The 19,923-nt window shown below is 39.6% G+C and overlaps 1 protein-coding gene across 1 annotated transcript in view; it reads left to right on the plus strand.

The window, feature by feature from the left end:
- Positions 1–19,923, plus strand: part of TRPM1 (transient receptor potential cation channel subfamily M member 1) — a 93,908-nt gene that overhangs the window by 5,106 nt on the left and 68,879 nt on the right. Inside the window, exon 2 of the mRNA XM_088172433.1 lies at positions 11,942–12,037. Within this exon, the coding sequence (XP_088028559.1) occupies positions 12,035–12,037 (3 nt within the window). The 5' untranslated portion in view covers positions 11,942–12,034. The remainder of the gene's footprint in view (positions 1–11,941; positions 12,038–19,923) is intronic.

Raw genomic sequence — 19,923 nt, forward strand, 5'->3', positions numbered from 1 at the left:
GTTGTTACAAAAGTAGCAGGCCACAGAGTAATTTCGTTATACAGGAGTATTATTCTGTGCATTTTAGATAAGAACTCAGTGGCTACTGATAGACTTTGAGAACTTCTATGGCTCTCCTGTCACCTTTTTGGAAACTCACCTGCCCATCACATTAATATTTTTTTCTTACAAATAAAAAAACCCCAAAGAATGGAAGGTTTATTTGCAAGACAGCTTCTTACCCGGCACTCTGTCCTGCAAAGATTGCTTGTGATACCTAAGTGAAATGTCACAAAATAGTTTGTTTAAACAACATACTTAACCATGAGAGAAGTCAGTCTACAACAAAAATACCTCATTTAGATTTTTGTCAAAATGTACATAAAATACAGAATTTCCCTTACAGAAACACAAGTTGTGATGCAGAAATCGTCAGTAAATTCGTGCCCATGCTCACATATGCCTTGGACGATGCCTTAGTGACTATTGACATTTCCAGGTAGTTTGTGAGAGTTTCATATGGATTACAGCCAGGCTCTCTTTTAAAGTAGCTGGAACATCAAACAATGTCTCCAGTCAGTACCATTGTTCTTGTTCCTGCTGTGGGTGGAGTTACAGGTGTTAACCCCTCCTGGAATTTGTTCCCTTGTTTGGTAACCAGCCTTGGCTCTTAAGTTATTTGGTTAGAAAAGATTAGATAGACTACACCCAAAATTGAACACTGAATTCAAGCACTGCTTTTTCTGACATGGCTTGACCTTCTCATCATTGCTGCCCTGTAGGGAATGGTATCATTGCTGCTGTCATTGATTCTTTGAGTGCCAGTTTGGCTCATGCATGGAAGGGGTACACGACCTTATTGCCTATCAGCTAATACTGGAAAAGTGAAACATAAATACATGTTTGGTTCTGAGGCTTAAACAGCTACAGACTTAAATTTTGGATCTTTTTACTCAAAGCTAAACTTTCAGGAACCCTTTACCATATCACTTTCCTGATTATCTGTGACACAGCACTGTCACCTTTGGCAACCACTAAGTCTCTAATAGGAATAAAGCTTGTAGTAGTCCGTAGCAGCAAGCAGGCTTACTCAAGGGAATTAGGAATTAGCCTTTAGTAATATCCTGAGCAGACATTTGCACATCCTCTACCAGAGCTGAAAGAACCTCTACATGCTAAAGGCTATGGAGAATACTTTGATTTTAGACAGAACATTATCTTGCTACGTCTAACTAACACACACGCCAAGAATGTGGTGCTTTCTTCAAGTCTGACAAGGTAGGTGCTTCTCATTTTTCTGTGTTAAGGAAACAAGTAAGATAAATGGGTGCAGATTGGGTGCAGGTGAGAAAATAAATGTGATTGTCTTTTCTACCACTGTTCTAGTGGCCATTTGCTTGGGTCAAAGATCTTTTGCAAAGCAAAAAGTTAAATAAGGCTAATTCTGCCTTGAGGGAGATGAGAGCTGCCTGTGTTTTTCTCCCAAGAGGTGGTTAGAGAGGTCTAAGAGAGGTCTCTTCTGTTGTGTCTTCTGATACTCCCTCATGCTAAGGAGTTTAAATCTGAGCACTTTTTAAAAAACAATAATATTTTTATATATCAAGATGTTCTCTATCTGGTCTGTAATAGAAGAGAAAGATGCTTTTTCTTCAAAATGAATAATGAAAGTTAATTTTTAACCATCCGATAGATGCTTGAGGAGAAAGTACAGAGGTACATATATGTTTTGTTATGTACTTGTTAAATGCTTTATTGAATTTCAGGGGTTTTAGTGCTCATTATACTTGTAGGACAAAACATTGCTGATACACAGAACAGTAGAAGAAATAGATGATGAATGAAAAATGCTTGATGCTGTAAGCATGATGCATGGCAAAGATTCCAAATTAACTGTTTGACTGGTGTTACTTTTGTTTCACTGTCATCATTTTCTCTTCAGTGCTCCTTGATCTGAAACAAAGGGATAGAGCTCTGAGCATTTGCAGTTCATCTTACTTTGCCAACCACACTGGAATCTTTTATGGTCACAGTTACTTTGAGGTGAACACATAACAAAATCAAATCAGATCAATAGAGTAGCTTTCTTCATATCTGTATTGATTATGTGGCTGCAGAAATGCAGCTTGGCATGGACTTAGTCATTAGTTGGGCTGGGCCTTGAGAGGCTGAGGTGAGAAATTGCCTAGCCCTGACTGTTCCTGAGATGAGAGCTTGGGAGTTTTGCAGGGGCACAGTGCACAGCAGCTGGGAAGCTCTGGTGAGTGTGGATGTAGCAGCTCCAAGGAGAGCTCAGTGGCAGCAGTAAAACCTCAATCTTATGGCCATCTGCTTTTGTTTGTGAGGACTCACTCTTTTGCTGATTATCCATGCAACCATATGTGTGTCATAAATATAAACTACAGTTCAGACATTCTCTTTGCAGCCCTAGCTACCAGTTTCAGGGGTGTCAATGGGAAATTCTTCAAAGTACCTTTCTGTTGGAAATTTCTTATTAGTTTTGCTGCAGAAATATTTCTTGATATACAGTTTTATGCTAGTAATACCAAGCTGAATGATAACCAACATATGCCTTCACCCTTTCATCAGACCACACAAGTTTGGAAATTAAAAGTTCAGAAGTAAGTTGTGGGCAGTTCTTCCAAGAATCTGGCTTTTCTCCAAGGACAACTTGGATAAAATATGGGTTAAGCTAAGCAAGAGTAATGCATTATCAAGGAAAGTGTTTGCAAATGGAGTCAATTGGGGATGTAGTCATCAGGACTAATTGCATATGTACGTGTTCAAAGGTACAAGTGCTCTCTTTCAGTTTTGTCTCCATTGAAGCCACTTGTCAGACTTGCTTGAAACGCCTTGCCATCACAACTAATTTAAAACCTTTTGTGTCAAGCTGAGGCCAAGATTTCATCTGAAAAATAGCAGTAGTTCAAGTTGCCTTATCACCATGTTTCTTCCTTGTTCAGTTTGGAAATTCTTTTCATTCACAATTACAATTAGATGTGTCCTATAAAATAGGTCTTCAGTGTTCACTGAGTTCTGTTTAATCTGCTTATTGCCTCCAAAAACAAATGTCAAAATTCTGATTCAAATATGTGTATGCTGAGAATTAGTTGGCTGCAGTGAAACAATATAACAACAGTTTTCTAATTTAACAGTAGGCCCAAACTTACAGATCCTGGAAAAGCCTAGTTCATACCAACTTCATTAAAGATGGAATTCAGCCTACTGCTGAGGCCTGGCATAAAGCCAATCTATGCTTAACTCTCTCTAAGTCCTAAAATATGCACTGCTTTTGTTTCTGAACTGTGGTAAATTTTATGTGGAGAATTTAACACCTGTAAGGATTGGGTCCCAAAAGCTGTAGTAATTGTTAAAGAGGAAAAAAATCTGAAATGTTCTTTTGCACAGCACAAAAGGGTACTTCATAATGAACTAAAATTTTTTTCATAGTCAAGAATTTTTCTTCATCTTCTGTCAAACTATTCTTGGATTTAATTATTTTCAAATTTTATCTCAAGACCAACTTATAAGATATTTCATGAAGCCTTCATTTCAATGTAATTCTGCTCTGGAGTACGTGAAGATGAAATTTTTTGAGGACACATGGGGAAGACTACTTTGAGTGCACGAATCATCAAATATATATTGGCTGGGTATACACGTATGTATGTATACAACTAAGTGGATGTGTAAATTTGAAATTTTGCACTTTCATCTGTTGAGACAGCTTGGTAAGTTCAGCAGCAATTGCAGAATATAGTGGTGACATGTAGAACTCTGCTGTGCAGGCAGGGACATTGCTGTTCTGGCGTTCCTGCAGTGGTGACTGTCCAGGGTTTTGCACAGCCTGGTTTTGGTGGCACTTACACTGTGCCTTCAGTTGAACAGTGTCTGTCAGCTCAGCTCTGGGTTACCCAGTCTGCCCAGGTACAACTGTCAGCCGTGTTATCAGGGGACACTAAACTGTGATTGTTTCCACGAGTAGAAAAACAAAGCAATGTGAGAAAACCCTGCCAACACATGGTTTATTTCTGTGTAATTCCCCCAGTTCCCTTTTTTCAGTTGTAAGTTGATAATTTTGATGAAAATTCAAACTAGATACCCTGGAATCCATTTTAATTAAGAGAGGTGAAGGAGAGAAGTCTGCAAAAATGAGTGTGAGCAGCTTGGACTGAGGTGGCAGCATGGGTAGTTCCTAAAGATGTGCAGATTCGTAAACATGTTTTCTAGAGAAGTGTGATGTATGCACCAGAATGGGGTTTCCTGTGAGGAGGAAAATGCCTCCAGCTCTACCTCAGTCCCTGAGCACAGATGGACAAATGCCATTGCTTTCCCTGGTTGGACAAGTCGTGGTTCAGTGGTGCTGGGCAGGAAACAAACCCCAAACCCCAGACATGAGTGGTGCAGTGAGCTGCGGCCGCAGTGCTCAGGGAGGAGAGGCTGGGACAGTGCAGCTGAGTGTCACCAGCTGCTGTGCTCGTGGGCAGGGAAGCACGGTGGTTGTGCTGCTCCTTCTCAGAGCTGCCACAGCACAGAGTTTCCTGTTGTTTGCAGTCAGAATGGAATCTTGCTCTGCCAGCCAAAGGAAGGCTCTCCTGCTGCCTGCAAGGCATCTTTTTGGTGGTGTGCAGGATGTCTCTTCTGGGAGCTGTCTGCACTGCTCTGCTCAGACAAAAAGTTGACTGTCAAAATGTGAAGTGGGAGAGTCTAAGAGTTTCATAAGTCAAACAATATAGTTTAAAAACCTGTTTAAAGTGATGCCTTAAGTTTTAGCTTCCATATTTTTCAGATTATGTACTGCATTAGTGTATAACTCTAAACTTTATATAAAAGTGTTAGCAAGTTCTCTTCAGTATAGTTAGACAAAAAAATCCTATTCCAGCCTGAGAACCAAGGGCACCATTGCAGCTTCGGGCCCAAAAAGTGTAAACAACAGTGAATTGAGGAGAGCAATCTGGGAGGATGGGACTTCATAACCTGAAGCTGTAATTGGACAATTAACCCCAATATGTAAATGAGCTTAAACTTATGAAAGTGTGAAAACTCGTGACATGCCATCCCTCTTGGGTGGAGCCATGGCCAGGCTCTTGTACTGCTCAGGGTGTATCCTTTGAAGGCCTTTTAATAAATGCCTGCTTTATTCCTTTAAGGCTGTCTAACCTCTGTTCCATGTAGCCTCTTTAGGCATCAAAAGAGTTTTTCCTTTCTGAATGCACCTTGAAATCAGTGTTGCAGCAATAATTGTGTTAAACATGGATGTAGCTGCAGTCTAGATTCTCTGTTCCAGCTAATACACATTTTACACTTCTGAGTTTTTCCCAGCTTAGTGAGTAAACACACAGTCTTAGCTGACTGCACAAAGCTTACTTCACTGGGCTTAATCTATGACATAGACTAATCTTGGTGTGATCCTATTACTGCAAGGTCAGCTGGGATTGTAGTGTTTGATTGTCTTGCTTTGCTCATTTGATTCCAGCGTTTGTGATTTGGAGCAGGTTTTATCTTTATTGGTATCTCTGAGACTTTGTAGTCTGGAGAGAGCTGACTCATGTGATCCCAACTTTGAAAAGGTTAGGGATTGTGAAGGAGGGAAAAGAAAGATCCAGCGTTACTTTTTGAAATTTAAGTCGCAGCAAAGGAAATCCACCATAATTTGTCAGATCTCTAAAGATCTGCGTGGCAGGGCTTGGTCATCTGGAAGGTATTGCTGTGATAAATGTTCCTAGCAGAAATGGAGAGCCTGCCACTGATGGAGCTGGTAAAGGTGGGAATTCTGAAATTGCCCCTGGACCAACATCTGGCTAATGGATCTGTCACAGGTAACTTCCCTTTGCCACTCAGCATGGCAGGCTGCTGGCTCTCAGTGGTCTGGGTGTTGCTGGTAGAGGATTGATCTGTAGCTGCCCAGAAGCTGTTTGTTTCCAATGATTAACTTGGCACATCTCACCACTGAGCATGAACTGCAGCTGATGTCATGATCAACAGATAAGAGGGATGAGGTGCTCCTAACAGCCTGTGAGAGTATGTGGAGGTATCTGTGGCATAAGCACTACAGCAGCTCCTGTTGCCAATCACAAGGAAATTGGTGAAAACTTTAAGGGATTGCCCCCTTCTTCTACAGAGATTGGCAGCAAAAAGCACAGTTGCTTTTTTATCTAGTGCCTGATAGGCAGATGGCAGCAATGGATTTTTCTCCTCATCTGTGTTTTCAAATCTCCTCCTATTTAATTAGGTTTCACTGGTTTAATGCACCTTTCTTAACAAATATCGGTCAACAGAAGATAAAACACTACAGTCAGAAAACATCCAGCATAATGGCAAAAGTCGCTGGAATGTCACAGGACTCTGTGAGTTATGCAAGGACAATGAACAGGAATCAGCAATACACTGACAGGTGCTAAGCTCTGTCAGACGAGGTCACCTACAACATGCTGATTCACTGCTTGCTAAGGTGTGCTAGAGTTGTTCCTGGACTGCATCATCTGTCGTGGATAAATTTAACTGAAATAAAGAAACCTCTAAGTGGTAGAGTTATAATGCAGAGAAGGGGGAACGCAGTATTATATATCTATTTCTCCCTTTTCTTTCTTCTGGTGATGAACTCTGAAATGAGATGTTAAGGTTTTGTAGCCATCCCTTTTAAATTAGCACCCTTTGGAGTTCGGGTTTCCCTGGAGTGAGGTTTCCTTTTCCCGTCTCTTCTGTAAAAAGTTTCATTAATGTTGGGAAAGTACTTAAAACATCTTGCAAAACTTTGAATCCATTACCATAAAGAACTGTGGGTATGCCAGTTCAGCTGAGCATGTTCTTTAAAATGTAGGGATTGTTTGCTCAAGCAGTTTGCAAATCATACTCATACTTGTATCCATGGAAGAAACTCCAACTGATTTACAAATATAATGAAATTCAGCGTCTTTGCATAGGTGTGTATGATTGCTTCTTTTATTCAGGTAGAGAAACCATGACATTCAAGATATGGGGTGACTTGCATGTGGTCCCATTGAAAATCAGGGACAGGAAGAGAATATCTGATTCTCAGTCCCTTACTTTACATTGAAACCTGTTCTACGTCTTATCTTTACAGTTATCTTGCAGCTAACTCATCCTTCATACTGCCTTGTTCTTCTGGCACCAAAATGTATTCAAATGCACATTTCTGTTAACACCATTACTGCTAACTGGTCCAAATTTATTTTGTGTATTTTATTTACTTGTTTAATTTGAAAAGCAATTTTTTACAAGCAGAGCCAACATCATGGTGTACAATACCAGTACATCAGGGTTTAGGAAAGGTCACTGGCCGATTCAATTCCTTTTCATACAGATAGATTTTTAAACCTTCTCAGGCCAATTAATTGCGCGTCAAGATGAACATATTTGACCTTTCCCGCACGGCAGTGTATTAAATACTAGCCATGATTGTGTTTCTGGCGGGAGGACGGACAATGTTCCAGCGCATTCCCGAGGAAACGCGCGCTGCAGAGCAGCACCAGGTGGCGCCGGTGGCTGCCGAAAGGCGGCGAGTGGCGAGTGCCGAGTTTTGGGGGTGGGAGCACTTTCCAGGGATCCCACACGGTGGATCCCGGACTGGGCATTCTGTGCTTGGAGCTTTGCAGCCGAGCCCAGTGCTGTGAATTAGAGAACTGATACATTCCCAAAGCATCTCAGGGAAGTCTGTCCTTCTCCGTTTCTAGAATTGATAGCAATTCAGTTATTTCCTACTTAGAACTGATTGCTTCTTCTACTCGGGAATGATGAAGCACAGTAGGAAGCCTTGTTCCATCATTTAGTATGTTAAATATTAGCAGAGCTTCCAGAACATCTGCTCTTCAAACATTCCTTGGTTACCCAAGCAGGGAGCAGGTTTTTTGTCACTGGTTGCAGATACTGGCTTGTGGTGGGAAGCAGAAATAAGCGACTTCCAGAGCTACAGTCTCGTTCTTTCAGTTCTCAGATCGGTGTTTTGTGGGTTGGTATCCAGTGAGGCAGTTCAAGACTTCCATGCTTACTTGTCATTAAATTATTCATTTTGTTTATGCTCTAATTTTTTGGTTCTCTCTTTTTTTCACTACCCTTTCAAGTCCTTTGTTATTAGCTAAGTAAGAAACATTCTTTCTTGCAGCCTTTAGTTGCTCATAAATATGAAAATGTTCTGGATTTATTTAACTGGTTTTGTTTGAGACATGGTAATGCATTGACACAAGTGGTGTATTGAATACTGAAACAATGATTTTACTCAAAATGAAATGACAACAAAACCTTGTGTAATTCTTCTGAGATCCTGTTCTCATTGAAATCTATGTCAAAACCCCACTTGCTTTTAGTTTTGTGAGGCTGAAGCTGATTTCTGCCTGTGGTTATGCAGTATGTGTTGAAGTCACCCAGCCTGAATCCCATCTTCAGTGGGGGGCCACCATCAATGACAATGGTTCTACCTCTGAAATTGGTCTGGTTTGCATTTTGAGTCTAGGTTTAGACTGTGTTCACACCTAGGAGGTCCCGAGCATCTTTCCAGTCTGCCCAGCTCAACTCTTGGTGCTCCCCTCTAGCTCCAGTTTGTGGTTCCAAGAGCAGAGTTAGCATTACGTTTTTATTACAGAGCAAAAATAGCTGTATGGATGTACAGACAGTTTCAGACTGTTTTAGACATAGGAAAAACATTCCAAACCATATTTAAAAGAAAATATTTGAAGGCATTTTATTTATGACATCTAGTTGTTTGAATAGAAACAGAGTGCTTGGAAAATAATGAAAATATAGGGAAAATGAAGAAAAAATCTTGACCTGATTATTCAAATAAATTGATCATAATGGTCATGTGGTGTGAATAGTCTGTCACTTTATATCATTTGTCAGTCTAGGCTAACAGGTGTTTTACTTTAGGACAAGGAAGTGCTTTGTCACATAGACAAGTCTGAGACCAGTGAGAAGTCATTTCACAGAGCTGATGATGCACAGAAAATGGAAAAAGATTCAGCAAAGCTGGTTTGTAAAATAATCATATAAAGTGCAGTGTAATCCTTTCTGTCGTCTAATTTATTATGACGACTGTGAGGACTGGAAAGAGTTATGGTTTTCTGTCTGTCTGAAAGGAAAGGAAAGTCACTTCTGAGTGTGCTGAGACAACATCATTGTAATTAATTTGTTGTCATTATCCTCAAAATAGAAGTCATAGAACGTTTTTAGAGGCTTAGCTTTGTATCCAGAGTAACATTTTGGTTATTCTGTTTTAGTGTACCTAAAACAGTTATGAAGTTCAGTCTCCATACAATCTTTGCTTATTGTTATATTCATGGTCCTATTTTTTAGAAGTCAGGTTTTACCTCCCCCATGTTTCCAAGAACCACAAGTCAACAAATCAATTTTCTTTTCTTAGCTTGGAAGACCTATGCATTTGCAGAGTCCTAGGATGAGACAAGGGCCTGATTTGTCAGACTGCTCCCAAGTGATTCTAAGTGTGCCATCAGCTCTTTCAGCTTGGTTGGAAAGTGAATGTGCTTCCATAGTAAAGGAATCCAATGTCCTGGTTTCAGCTCTGCCTCTCTGAGAGCAGCAAGAAGCTGTCCCTAGCTCTCTAATTCCACTAGGAGGAAATCTGCATGTGAAGTAAATTACTGTACATAGGTAAATGGTGTATAATATACCATCGAGGCTTGAGTTTTCAGAAACACCCATTAACCATGGTCTAGATCCCCATAAATCCTGAGATTGATCTAGATAGTCTTCTATGCTGGATAAGGGTCTTTAGGGTCTTTATCTGCTTCAGTTTTTGAAATGTCATCTGAGGCAACAAGAACCTGAATTGAAGAAAAGTGGCTGCTTCCATTTTCTATTATAGGAGCTGTTGCTTTTTCAGCATTTTTCAGAATTAGGTCAGGAACTGTCTGAGCTTAAGCAATCAAAATTAGTGAGTGTCTTATCGTTATTGGAGCTTTTTATACTGTTCCTTATCTGTAAAATTATGTTATAGGAAGGAAAAGAGAGAGGACAAGCAGAAAATTATATTGATGTGTGAAGTATGGGTCTGTTATCCTTTCTATGGAAGGTATTATTTAATGTCTTCCTGGTATGTGGTGCATATCCACTGCTACCAGTACATGAGCAATTAAAGGATGAGGAAATGTGCAGCCCAGACAACCAGCTGTGACTCATTTTCTTCTGGAAATCAACCCTGCCATCAGACTGTGGGTGAGGGGGAGGAAACCAGAACCCAACCAAAAGGAAAAATGGTGTTTGTCACATCTGGAGGTTCATGCTTTGCACATCACACAGATCTTAGGCACTCCCTTATTTGTTAGAGAGGAGAGTGCTTCCTTGCTTGCTAAGGCTGCTGAAGTTTATGGTTTTTAATGTTCAAGTCACTTGAACGTTAAGATGGAAAGTGCTGCAGAAATAGATACCAAGTTCTAGGCAGTGTAACCTTAAGTATAATATACTGTTTGTTTTGGGCAGGTGAATGCACATAACATTTTGTGTTGTCCTCAACCATCATTTTTTTGTATTGGTATTTTTTCTATCCCAGGCAGCTTCAAACCAGGGAAAAAAATGAAGTAACTCAGTTTTATTAATCAGAGATTAAGTCCCTGCTAATGTAGCCAAAGCTTCTTGTGATACTGCTTGAAAACACAGGAATGTCAAAAGTGCAGTGCTGGACAAATTTTCCTGTAAAAATGCTCTCCTAGCACTGTTTTCTGTGATGTGAGATCTTTATTTCCATTTCTAATGTAACACCTACTCACTGAGGTGGAAGTTGATTGATCCTCAAAGACATCAGAACAGTTTTACAGCAGGCAGAAGCCCACTGAACAACAATAAATAAAATAATAAAAGTTTACTTAATAAAAGTTTACTAAGGCAAATGCAAAGCCTCTGTGTTAGTAGGACCTTGAATCCCAGTGAACAGCAGATTGAAGGTATTGTATTAGTGAGAGGGAAATGTTTGTTCCCTCTGATTGGCACTTAGGAGTTTGCATCTGGAGTCTTTATTTTGGGAGCCCCTTAGTGCAGGATTGACAAATATCTTTATAGGGGCCCTCGGGACGAGGGTGGCTGGAGTATGGAAGCCCCAGATGTAAAGATAGACTGGAAGAGCTTGTTCAGCCTGGGGAGAAGGGGGCTAAGGAAGAATTAAGTTGCAATCTTCCACTGAGTAAAGGAGTGTTGTAGGAAAGATGGAGCCAGATTCTTCTCGTAAGTGCAGAAGGAAGAACCAGTGCAGCAGTGCAGAGAAGTTCCAGGGACATAATGAAAAAAATCCTCTCAGTAGGGGAATGGTGGAGTACTGTAAAAGCTTACCCAGAGGACTGGAAACACTGTCCTTTGACAGTGTTTGACAAGGGCAAAGCCCTTGATCACTTGATCCATTTTCAGGTTGTCTCTCCTTTGAATGAGAGGTCAGACTAGGTGAGCTTCACAAGTTGCTCCAACTTATTTTTTTCTATGATTGTACAAATATAGAGGTGATGGTTGATCACCTCCAAGGCTGAGGTGACAGTGTGACCTGGTGGGTTTCTACTCCCTTGGCAGGTTATTGATATAAGATTATTTGCATATGTTTTCTTATTTACTAGCGTGGGTTTGTTGTTCATATAATCAAGGCAGATTATTTCTCATACGTGAGAGTGCTCACATGGGCACCAATTTACAGGGCCACTGGCACAAACAGAGGTTATTTGTTTATCTTTTCTGTCCACATCTCATGAACTGGTTTAGTTTTTCTTTATACTTGCTGTTTTCCTTGCAAGAGAAAGAGAGGGGGCACAGAGTTGCTAAATAAGAAAGGCTCTAGAATGGAAAACAGACAATGCTGAAGTAGAGGTACCACAAAGTGGCCCACAGTCTTCCTCTGAGTTTAGGTGTAGAATTGACTACACGGAACTTCTTCCCTCTAGCTGTCACCTGCCAGTCACTTGCTGAGTTTTTGTGTAAGCTGTTACATTTTTAATCCAAATATGCTCTTGCCTAGGTTGCTGCAGCAGTGCTTTGAGGATATGTAGTTTACAGAAGAAGTGGACTCTTCACCCAGCAGTCCCCAGTGACCTCCAGTGGGCTGATTCTCATGGTAGGTAACCACACCAGCACTAGCAGTGTTCTGTCTGTGCTTTGCTTCAGGGAGATGAAATGAAGAGTCAGGAACTGTGAAGTGTATAATGGACCCTAGGCTGGTTTTTCAGTTAAACACATGACTCTTGACATTTTTATATTGTATCACAAATGTCAAAGGACATCAAACCAGCATTCTTTTTTTACAGAAAACATTCTTTTAAGACATCTGATTTTTAAAAAGCCCATTAAGTTGTTTGTTGTTTTTTTTTTAATAATCTATTGCCTATAAAATAAACTTGTATTTAGTTTACTACTCATATTAAATGCATTGTGAAGGAAGGCCTAATTCTACATGTCTTATACATGTAGGTCTTTACAGAAGTCTAAGCCTATCTTACTCCTTCCTGTCAGTATAAATAAAGTTCATTGGATTATAGACTGCTGCTTTCCATATTTAGTTTAACTACTACAGTGAGTGGAAACATTTTAGCTGACATGATGGACTACATTTCAAAGCTTTAAATCTATTGCTTTTTGTTTTAATCTAACATCAAACATCTCTGAGATGATGTCATAGAATACAGCTCTATGAACAGCAAGAGCAATGTTGTTTTCTTTTTTCTATGGACTGGAACAACTACAACTGTCTCTAACCAAACTATTCACTTTTTAAAAACATGTTGTGGTGGTCCTTTGGGACACGGATCTGTTCACGACTGCAGATGTTAAATTCCCATGATGTGGTATCAGTAAGATGAACAACTACTTATATCTTAGTGTGTCACTTCTGTACACTTTGGAATGGGTGCATCTTGCTTTTCCCAGAGAGCAGGCTGTCAAGGAGCTTGGTGGGGATCTTGCAAATAGAGTGTTGCCTGCACTCTGCTTGCTCCTTTATGGAGGTGTATACTCTTGGGGTTTTTTCATAATCAGAGGTTGACCGATTTGATTGCATTACAAAACCTGGAGGATGATGGACAGGGTGTGTCATTTCATCTCATGAATTATTCCATTTCACAACCATTTTAAGGGTCTTTCACTTCCATACTGTGCCAAATATTAATTTGTCGTCCAACAATATCCTGTTACAAGAGATTACTGTGCTTTCCTGCCTCTGTGCTGATTTAGACCACATGGTTACACAGATCTAATCCAGGCCTCATAAACCATTGAATCAGCTCAACTGATGAAGCAGAAAACTCCAACTGAGACAGGAACCTTCATAGTAACATTTGTTTAAAAGTTTTCCTAATGTGAGACTACACTCCTAAAACCACCACCTCTTTTGGAAAATCTATTAAACTTGTGCTTCTCAATCACAGAACTGTTGAAAGTGCCAGCATGGTGCCTGTCTCTGTTTCCCAGTCTAGTGGAAGTGGCCCATGAAGCATGATATAAACACAGTGGGGGCAAGAACATCAGCTTAGTTGCCTGATTTTTCAGCTGGGGTTAGTAGTCAGCTTCTGTTGCACTGATTGCTTTCATCTAGCTCTTGAATGCAAATGTCCCTTTGGTATTGATGACTTGTAAAAATCCAGAGTGGTCCTTAAAATGCACCAAAAGCAGTTACAGGGAGCTCAGACATCTTAGAATCACAGACCCAAAGGGACCGAGTTAATTGAGTTAATTCCTTACTCGCATTCTACTCTGTTTTGAAGAATAGATTTGTTTTCTAAATTTCTGCTTTTTGAAGATCATATCCCTATTTTTGTTCTTTGCTGACCAGAACAACAAATTTGGTGCATCTCTGTGTATCAGTCTTTTCCACGTTGTTTTGTTTTAGCTTTCCAGCAGATTTTTGTGCCTCCTCTAACCAGCTGCAAGCAGGCACCTATGCCAACTTTACTGAGGCACAAAGGGATGAACCTAAAAAAATATAATAAAGAGAAAACTATGACTCTTTAACTAAATCCTCTAAGTAGTTCTGACTTAACCTCACAGTTACAAACCTGTTGTCCCTGTGTATTTTTCTGAAATGGATCTCTGTTTTCTCAGTGTTCTCATCCATTTTCTTTTTCTAAACCGGACTATGTAACAAATTCACAGAATCTCAGAATCACTAGGTTGGAAGAGACATTCAAGATCGTTTAGTCCAGCTCCTGCCCTAACATCTCCACTAGACTGGCTGATGTCTTCTGGATGCAATAGATATTTCCTAGTTGGTAATTACTTTGTTGTTCTTTTAAAGCACCTCGTCTCATCCTCATTTCTTGTTTGCCTTCTCCTAACTACCTCCTTTTGGTCTCACTCTGCACATTTTAGGCAGAATAGTACAGAACAGATGCATTGAGATATTAGTGAGAATTCATGAAGGTAATACACGCCACACCTTATCTACCCTCGTTCCCTAATTAGTTAGAATCTAACTGGTAATCTTATGGGTTGTTTGCTTTTTAAAACCTTGTCACTCTCATCCTGGGGCCTGGTGTAGGCACACTTGCTGTCAGCAGTTATCCTTTAAGGCTCCACCAGGCCTCTAACCCATGGTCTGCTGAGGACCATCTGCTCTTTTCATGTGCCTTTCTACTGATACCAAAACAATTTCCATCTGACTGCCCTGTGCTTTGCACAAATAAAAACCTTTTGGGCTGCTGCTTCTAAAGTAGATTTACCTTCAATCACCATTTATTAAATCTCTGTCCATTAAAAACCATAGCTTGCAGAAGCTGTGTGCATTAAGCCTGATTATAGAGCCAGTAGAGAAGAGGGAGGGGGCTAGCAGTTGCTATCAGTGGATTGCCTTGTTTTTCTGCTTGGCTGGCTGCTGTTAACACTTGTGACAGGGTCTATATCAGAACAGGAGTTTCATCATTGGGTTTTGATTTTGTTCTATGCATTTGTCTTACTTTTTATTTAAGCTGTAACTTAATGATGGCTTCAGGAAAAAACCTGCTCAGACTACATGACTGAAATCAGGGTTTTCTTTGATATTGGGGTACTATTTCCATTATGGAGGGGATTAAGAAAGGAAAGTTCACAGGTTCCTTACGGAGGATGAGTGGCTCCTTCAAACGCACTTCATTTAAAGGTTCAGCATCTGGATCACAGAAGGTAAGTCTGCAATTACCCAAAGAGTACAGCCAGAGGGAAACAGCTGGAGGCACTGTTTGGCCCTCTTGCTTTTAACAGCTGGTACTGTTATAAATGAGAACTATTCCCTTTGTGCTTGTTGAAGTCTGAGATATCAGTCATGTTTATTGCACTGGTTCTAGCAGTTAATCTTATTCCTGTTACAGGAGTTCTTTCACAAGTTCCTGTCTTAAGGATGTTTGGGCTAAACATCACTGTACAGGACTAGCCTGTAATTATTCCTATCCATACTCAAAATCACATTTTGATGACTATTGATACCAATTTAGATGCAGTAAATGTCAAGACCAGTAGGATGTATACAAGATTTTTGTGATTCACTGAACTACAGATGACAGATTCTATGAGAAATACAGTCTGTGGTTAGAGTATTTGCTGTGTAGGTTATGAATGAACAAACAAGGCAGGGGAAAGAAGACACGAGTGACTGCTTTATTATGTGTGAGCTCACTGTTGTTATCATAAGCTTGTATGTAGTAAGTGAATAGTAAGAGTTAATTTCTTAACTGTTTTCAAGCGATAAAGAGAATTTATGTATGTATTTTGTCCATTGATAGATTCTTTTTACAACAAATATAGACTTCAGCTTAGGATTACTTAGATTCCAGCTCAGCTGGCCTTTGTCAAACTGATTCCACTCAAATAATGAGAAATCGTTTTTGTCTACTCTTTGAACCCCTGCAACCCTCTTACCTCTAATTTCTGCTGATTATCATCACAGCGTTAGAGTCAGATTCTAACTAAAGGGGTGAAAGGAAGTTTGAAGGAATATAAACTGAGAGAAAAATGCCACACAGGCAACTAAGTATGTATTAAAATGTTTTCTTCTCTAAGAAGATGGTTCTATACTATGTGCAATATTGGTCATAGTCATCTGTGATAGCAAGAGAGAATGTCTGTGTTTGGGAGACTTCTTCAGCAGAGACTGGTGGTCATTCCCTATCAGGAGAATTCCAAGCACCATCTCAGGATAAAGTAATTTACAGATTTGCAGATACAGTCTTTATGTACTGACTGTGGGCCTTGGCCCTTCTCTCTGCTGGAGATTGTCAGGCTGCATGCAATGCCTGTATTCCAGGCCTAATTACAGACAATGAGTGCTAGATGGAAAAGAAATATCAGCACTTCAGCTGTAATTTTCTTGGCACCAGGGCCAAGCCTAAACATTTGGAATCAAAACTGAAGTTGTTCGTGGTGGGTTCATTTTTTCCTCCTCTGATAGATGTAAGGCAAAGTGGCAAAATGAAATGTCAGCTAATGCTTAGCATGTGTTACTTTGGGTAACTTTGCCCATTAGTTGTGTCCTGGGTGCCTCATGACAAACCAGACTGTCCCTCAAGAATCTTGAGTTTCATCAGTAACTGTGTATTTCTTGTTTTGTCCTCGAGACAACTCCCAGCTCCATGGGCTGGTAGTATTAATATTAACTTTATTTATTGTATAATACAAAGAAATAATGATAAAGGAAGTTGGAAAGTATTTCCCCTTTAAAATGTCTCCAAGCCTGCTTTGATACTGCAAAGCATACAGCATTTTACTTCTTTAATGGAATAAAGTCATAGTAAAATACCTAGGCAAAAATAGCTTAATACTGTTCCCATGGGAAGGACTAGTCAAGTGAAGGTAGAAGGAACACAGTTCAGATTTTGTTTTCTTCACTTCTTATTATAAGAAAATGTTGTCTTTCAAAAGCTGAAAATTCCTTTCATGACTTGCTTAATTTAGTCTTCCTAATTCTTTTGGTGTTTATTTGCTTTAATGTTCATTTCAGAAACAGAAACTTTACCTGTCATGAAAAAAGTTATTAGAGTTGAGTAAAAAACAAGATTTTTATATTTATTTAATAGTCTGTGTTACTTCTGCCAGAAATGATGGGGGTTGGCTCTCTGATGTCAGTAGCACAATGTCATCACCCAGGCAGGTGAAGTGCTGGGAGTCAGGACATCTCGAGGCAGGAAATTGGGCACTGTTGTGCTTGAGAGTGTTTTGTATTGAATGTTAATTTTTGCTAATGATGCAGCTGAAAATGAGAATTGAAACTGGTTTTGAATGTGTGTGCCTCGTAGGGGTGTAGTGCTTTGGGATACGTCTGGAAAACTGATGCAGGGAATGGTTAAAGCCATGTAATGTAGCCAAGCATTGAGGTTTAGAAGGAAAATTTCACCTGCTACTCTAATCTTTTTCCCTTTTGCCACTCTCACTCTTGCTTTTTTCTGAGGAATGTGTTAATAGTGTGTGGTCCTGGCCCATGATTTTAACTTGCAGTTTTTACTGCAGTAGTGCTGGATACCGAGACTACTCAAAATGTATCCTGCTTAGCTCTTTACTCTGCCTTGCTTTCCTAATTTTGACAACAGTGCTGTAGAGGAAGATAAAATTTTATTTCCTGAGCAGTTTTACAAAACCAGCTGTTGCTTCTTGCTGAGCATTAACGGTGTAATTCTCTACCTCACCAGAGAATGCTCTAAATGAAATGTGAAACCCATAATGTTTAAGAACGGCGTGTCCTTGTGCGTCTGGGTTTTGGTTTTGTGTCTTGTAAACATCTCAGTTTATTAACGAAAGAAGCAGTTTATCTGGATGCACATCACTGATCTGTCTTTCCCACTAATGGGAATTACTTCAAATTACTTTCCTAGTACTAAGCAATGCTTTCATCTCTGCTTGCTATCTCTATTGACTTGATCTAAATGTCTTGAAGATGTAGCTACTATGACTCATTTTCTGTTCCTCTGAAGAGAAAACCATTTTATTGAAATAGCTTTACTCTGCATTTATTTGTCTTTGCCTATAATTCTTCCATGCTTGTAAATTCTCTGTGATTATCTGTAGAAAGGTATATCCAGTACAAGCCTTCCGGATGCTCAGATTTAAGCTTTTATAGAGCCACTAATGTATTTTATCACTGTCTTCTTCCTGGCTATCAAATGTAAAAGAAATTACAGTAATCCCTAACAAAAAATTTAAAGAATATTTTATCTAAATGTGATAGAAAACTTTAAAAATCTCAACAGCCCTACTATAGAAAGTATAATGGATCTTTGTAGTATCTTTAAGGTAGTGCAGTATTACCCAGTGGTTTATTGAAAAAACTTCTATGGGTTACAAAGGAGAAAATATTATTAGACCTTCAGACTAAGGCAAATAGCTTGTCCTATGTTTTGTAAATGACCAGACAAACCAGTGATGAATACGTTCACTTAGATCAGAGAGAATGCAGCTTCTTGGCAGAAATTTTATCTCCTCTTTAAGTCACTGTTTTGATCTGTTTTACCACGTTAATGAAGCTTGATGTGAAATCTCTTGAAGTGAGTTGCAGTTGTTAATATTAAATTGTATGTTTCCTGCACTTTCTTATCATAATATTAAACTTCAAATAGGGAAAAAATGACTAACAGGATGAATTCACTTTCTGCTCCTAAACTATTAGTCAAGCAGCTAATTGTGATTCCTTCAAATTGCATATCTTTTGATGCAAGGTATCAATGTTTAGGTTTAGGATGGTCATAGGTAATACTTGGAAGTTTTATGCAATTAGTTAATATTGCAGTTACAGTTAAACAAATCCTTTCATAACAGTGAAATAGTTTTCAAATTAATTCCTTTTGAGATTTTCAAATTTTTCCCCCTAAATTTCTGTTGTGATTAAGATGTGCCAATATTTCAGGCAATGGCTCAAGAGATAAAAGTGCTGTAAGTTTTACATTTTGGACTGTCAGTTGAGTGATGAAAGTGAGAAAATAACTAAGACATAATAAAATTAATTTCTGAGTACGTCAGAATAGGTTCTGTATCTTCCTTAATGTTCAAAAAAATAACAGGACAATAATGAAACTATCATCACAGGCAGACTTGCATGGCTGTAAGGGGAAATAGAAGCAGACTCATGTCTGAAGAACATTGCAGCAGGTTATAAGGTGCCCCTTTTCAAGTGAACAAAGACTGTACTTAGCAACCTGTGCAAGCTCCCAAACACAACTACACAGCCTGTGCTTCTCTCTGTAATGACAAAAGGAAATATCAGACTGGAGTAATTTCTATCAGAGTAGCTGTTGCTTAAAAGAAACTGAAATATGTTATAGTTGAGTGTATAACTTTGTCCAGTTTTGACAAATCTTTTCTTCAGAGAGCATTCTGCAGGCTCTTTCACTTCCTCTCTGCTGGATCAACACCAAGGCACTTTAGTGTTGATTGGATATCACAATGTCCTTCAAGAGCCTGGATAAGAGCATTGTGAGAAACATCTATAATAGAGTATGTGTTAGACAGCACCAGCTGATCTGAATAGGAATTGGAAATAAATCCTTTAACACCCTAAGCAGGATGCACAATTGGCCAAGTGAGTTATGAGGCTTTTGTTCTGCTGTAACACACCCTCCAAAGGAAGAATATCAGTATAGGAGAGGATTTGTCCAATTTGAGATGTAGAACCAAAAGGTTCTCATTGGCACATCCGTGACCTTCTTCTTGACATCCTGTTTCTTCTCAAGACAGGCACTACAAGGTATGGCTTTTAGGAATCTGCTGTCAGGAATTGTTCCTAAGGACTCGAGTCTCTGTTCTGCAGGAATGACTCATCCAGCATAGTCAGGCACGCGGCAATGCAGTAAACCCTGTCCCTACAAGTCAGTGCACTGCAGACATCCAACAGAAGCAGCTGCTGTGTGCATTCAGGGGGTAATATCAGATCTGTAGCACGAAGGAAAGGTTACCACAAAGGCATGGAAGCTTGCTGCACAGGATAGGATAGAAGCATGGAATCAGTGACAAGACCTCTTGCACTATGTTGCTGTTAAAGCCTCATGTACTTCT

This window comes from Sturnus vulgaris, chromosome 13 (genome assembly GCF_052056855.1).
Source record: "Sturnus vulgaris isolate bStuVul1 chromosome 13, bStuVul1.hap1, whole genome shotgun sequence".
Lineage (NCBI taxonomy): Eukaryota > Metazoa > Chordata > Aves > Passeriformes > Sturnidae > Sturnus > Sturnus vulgaris.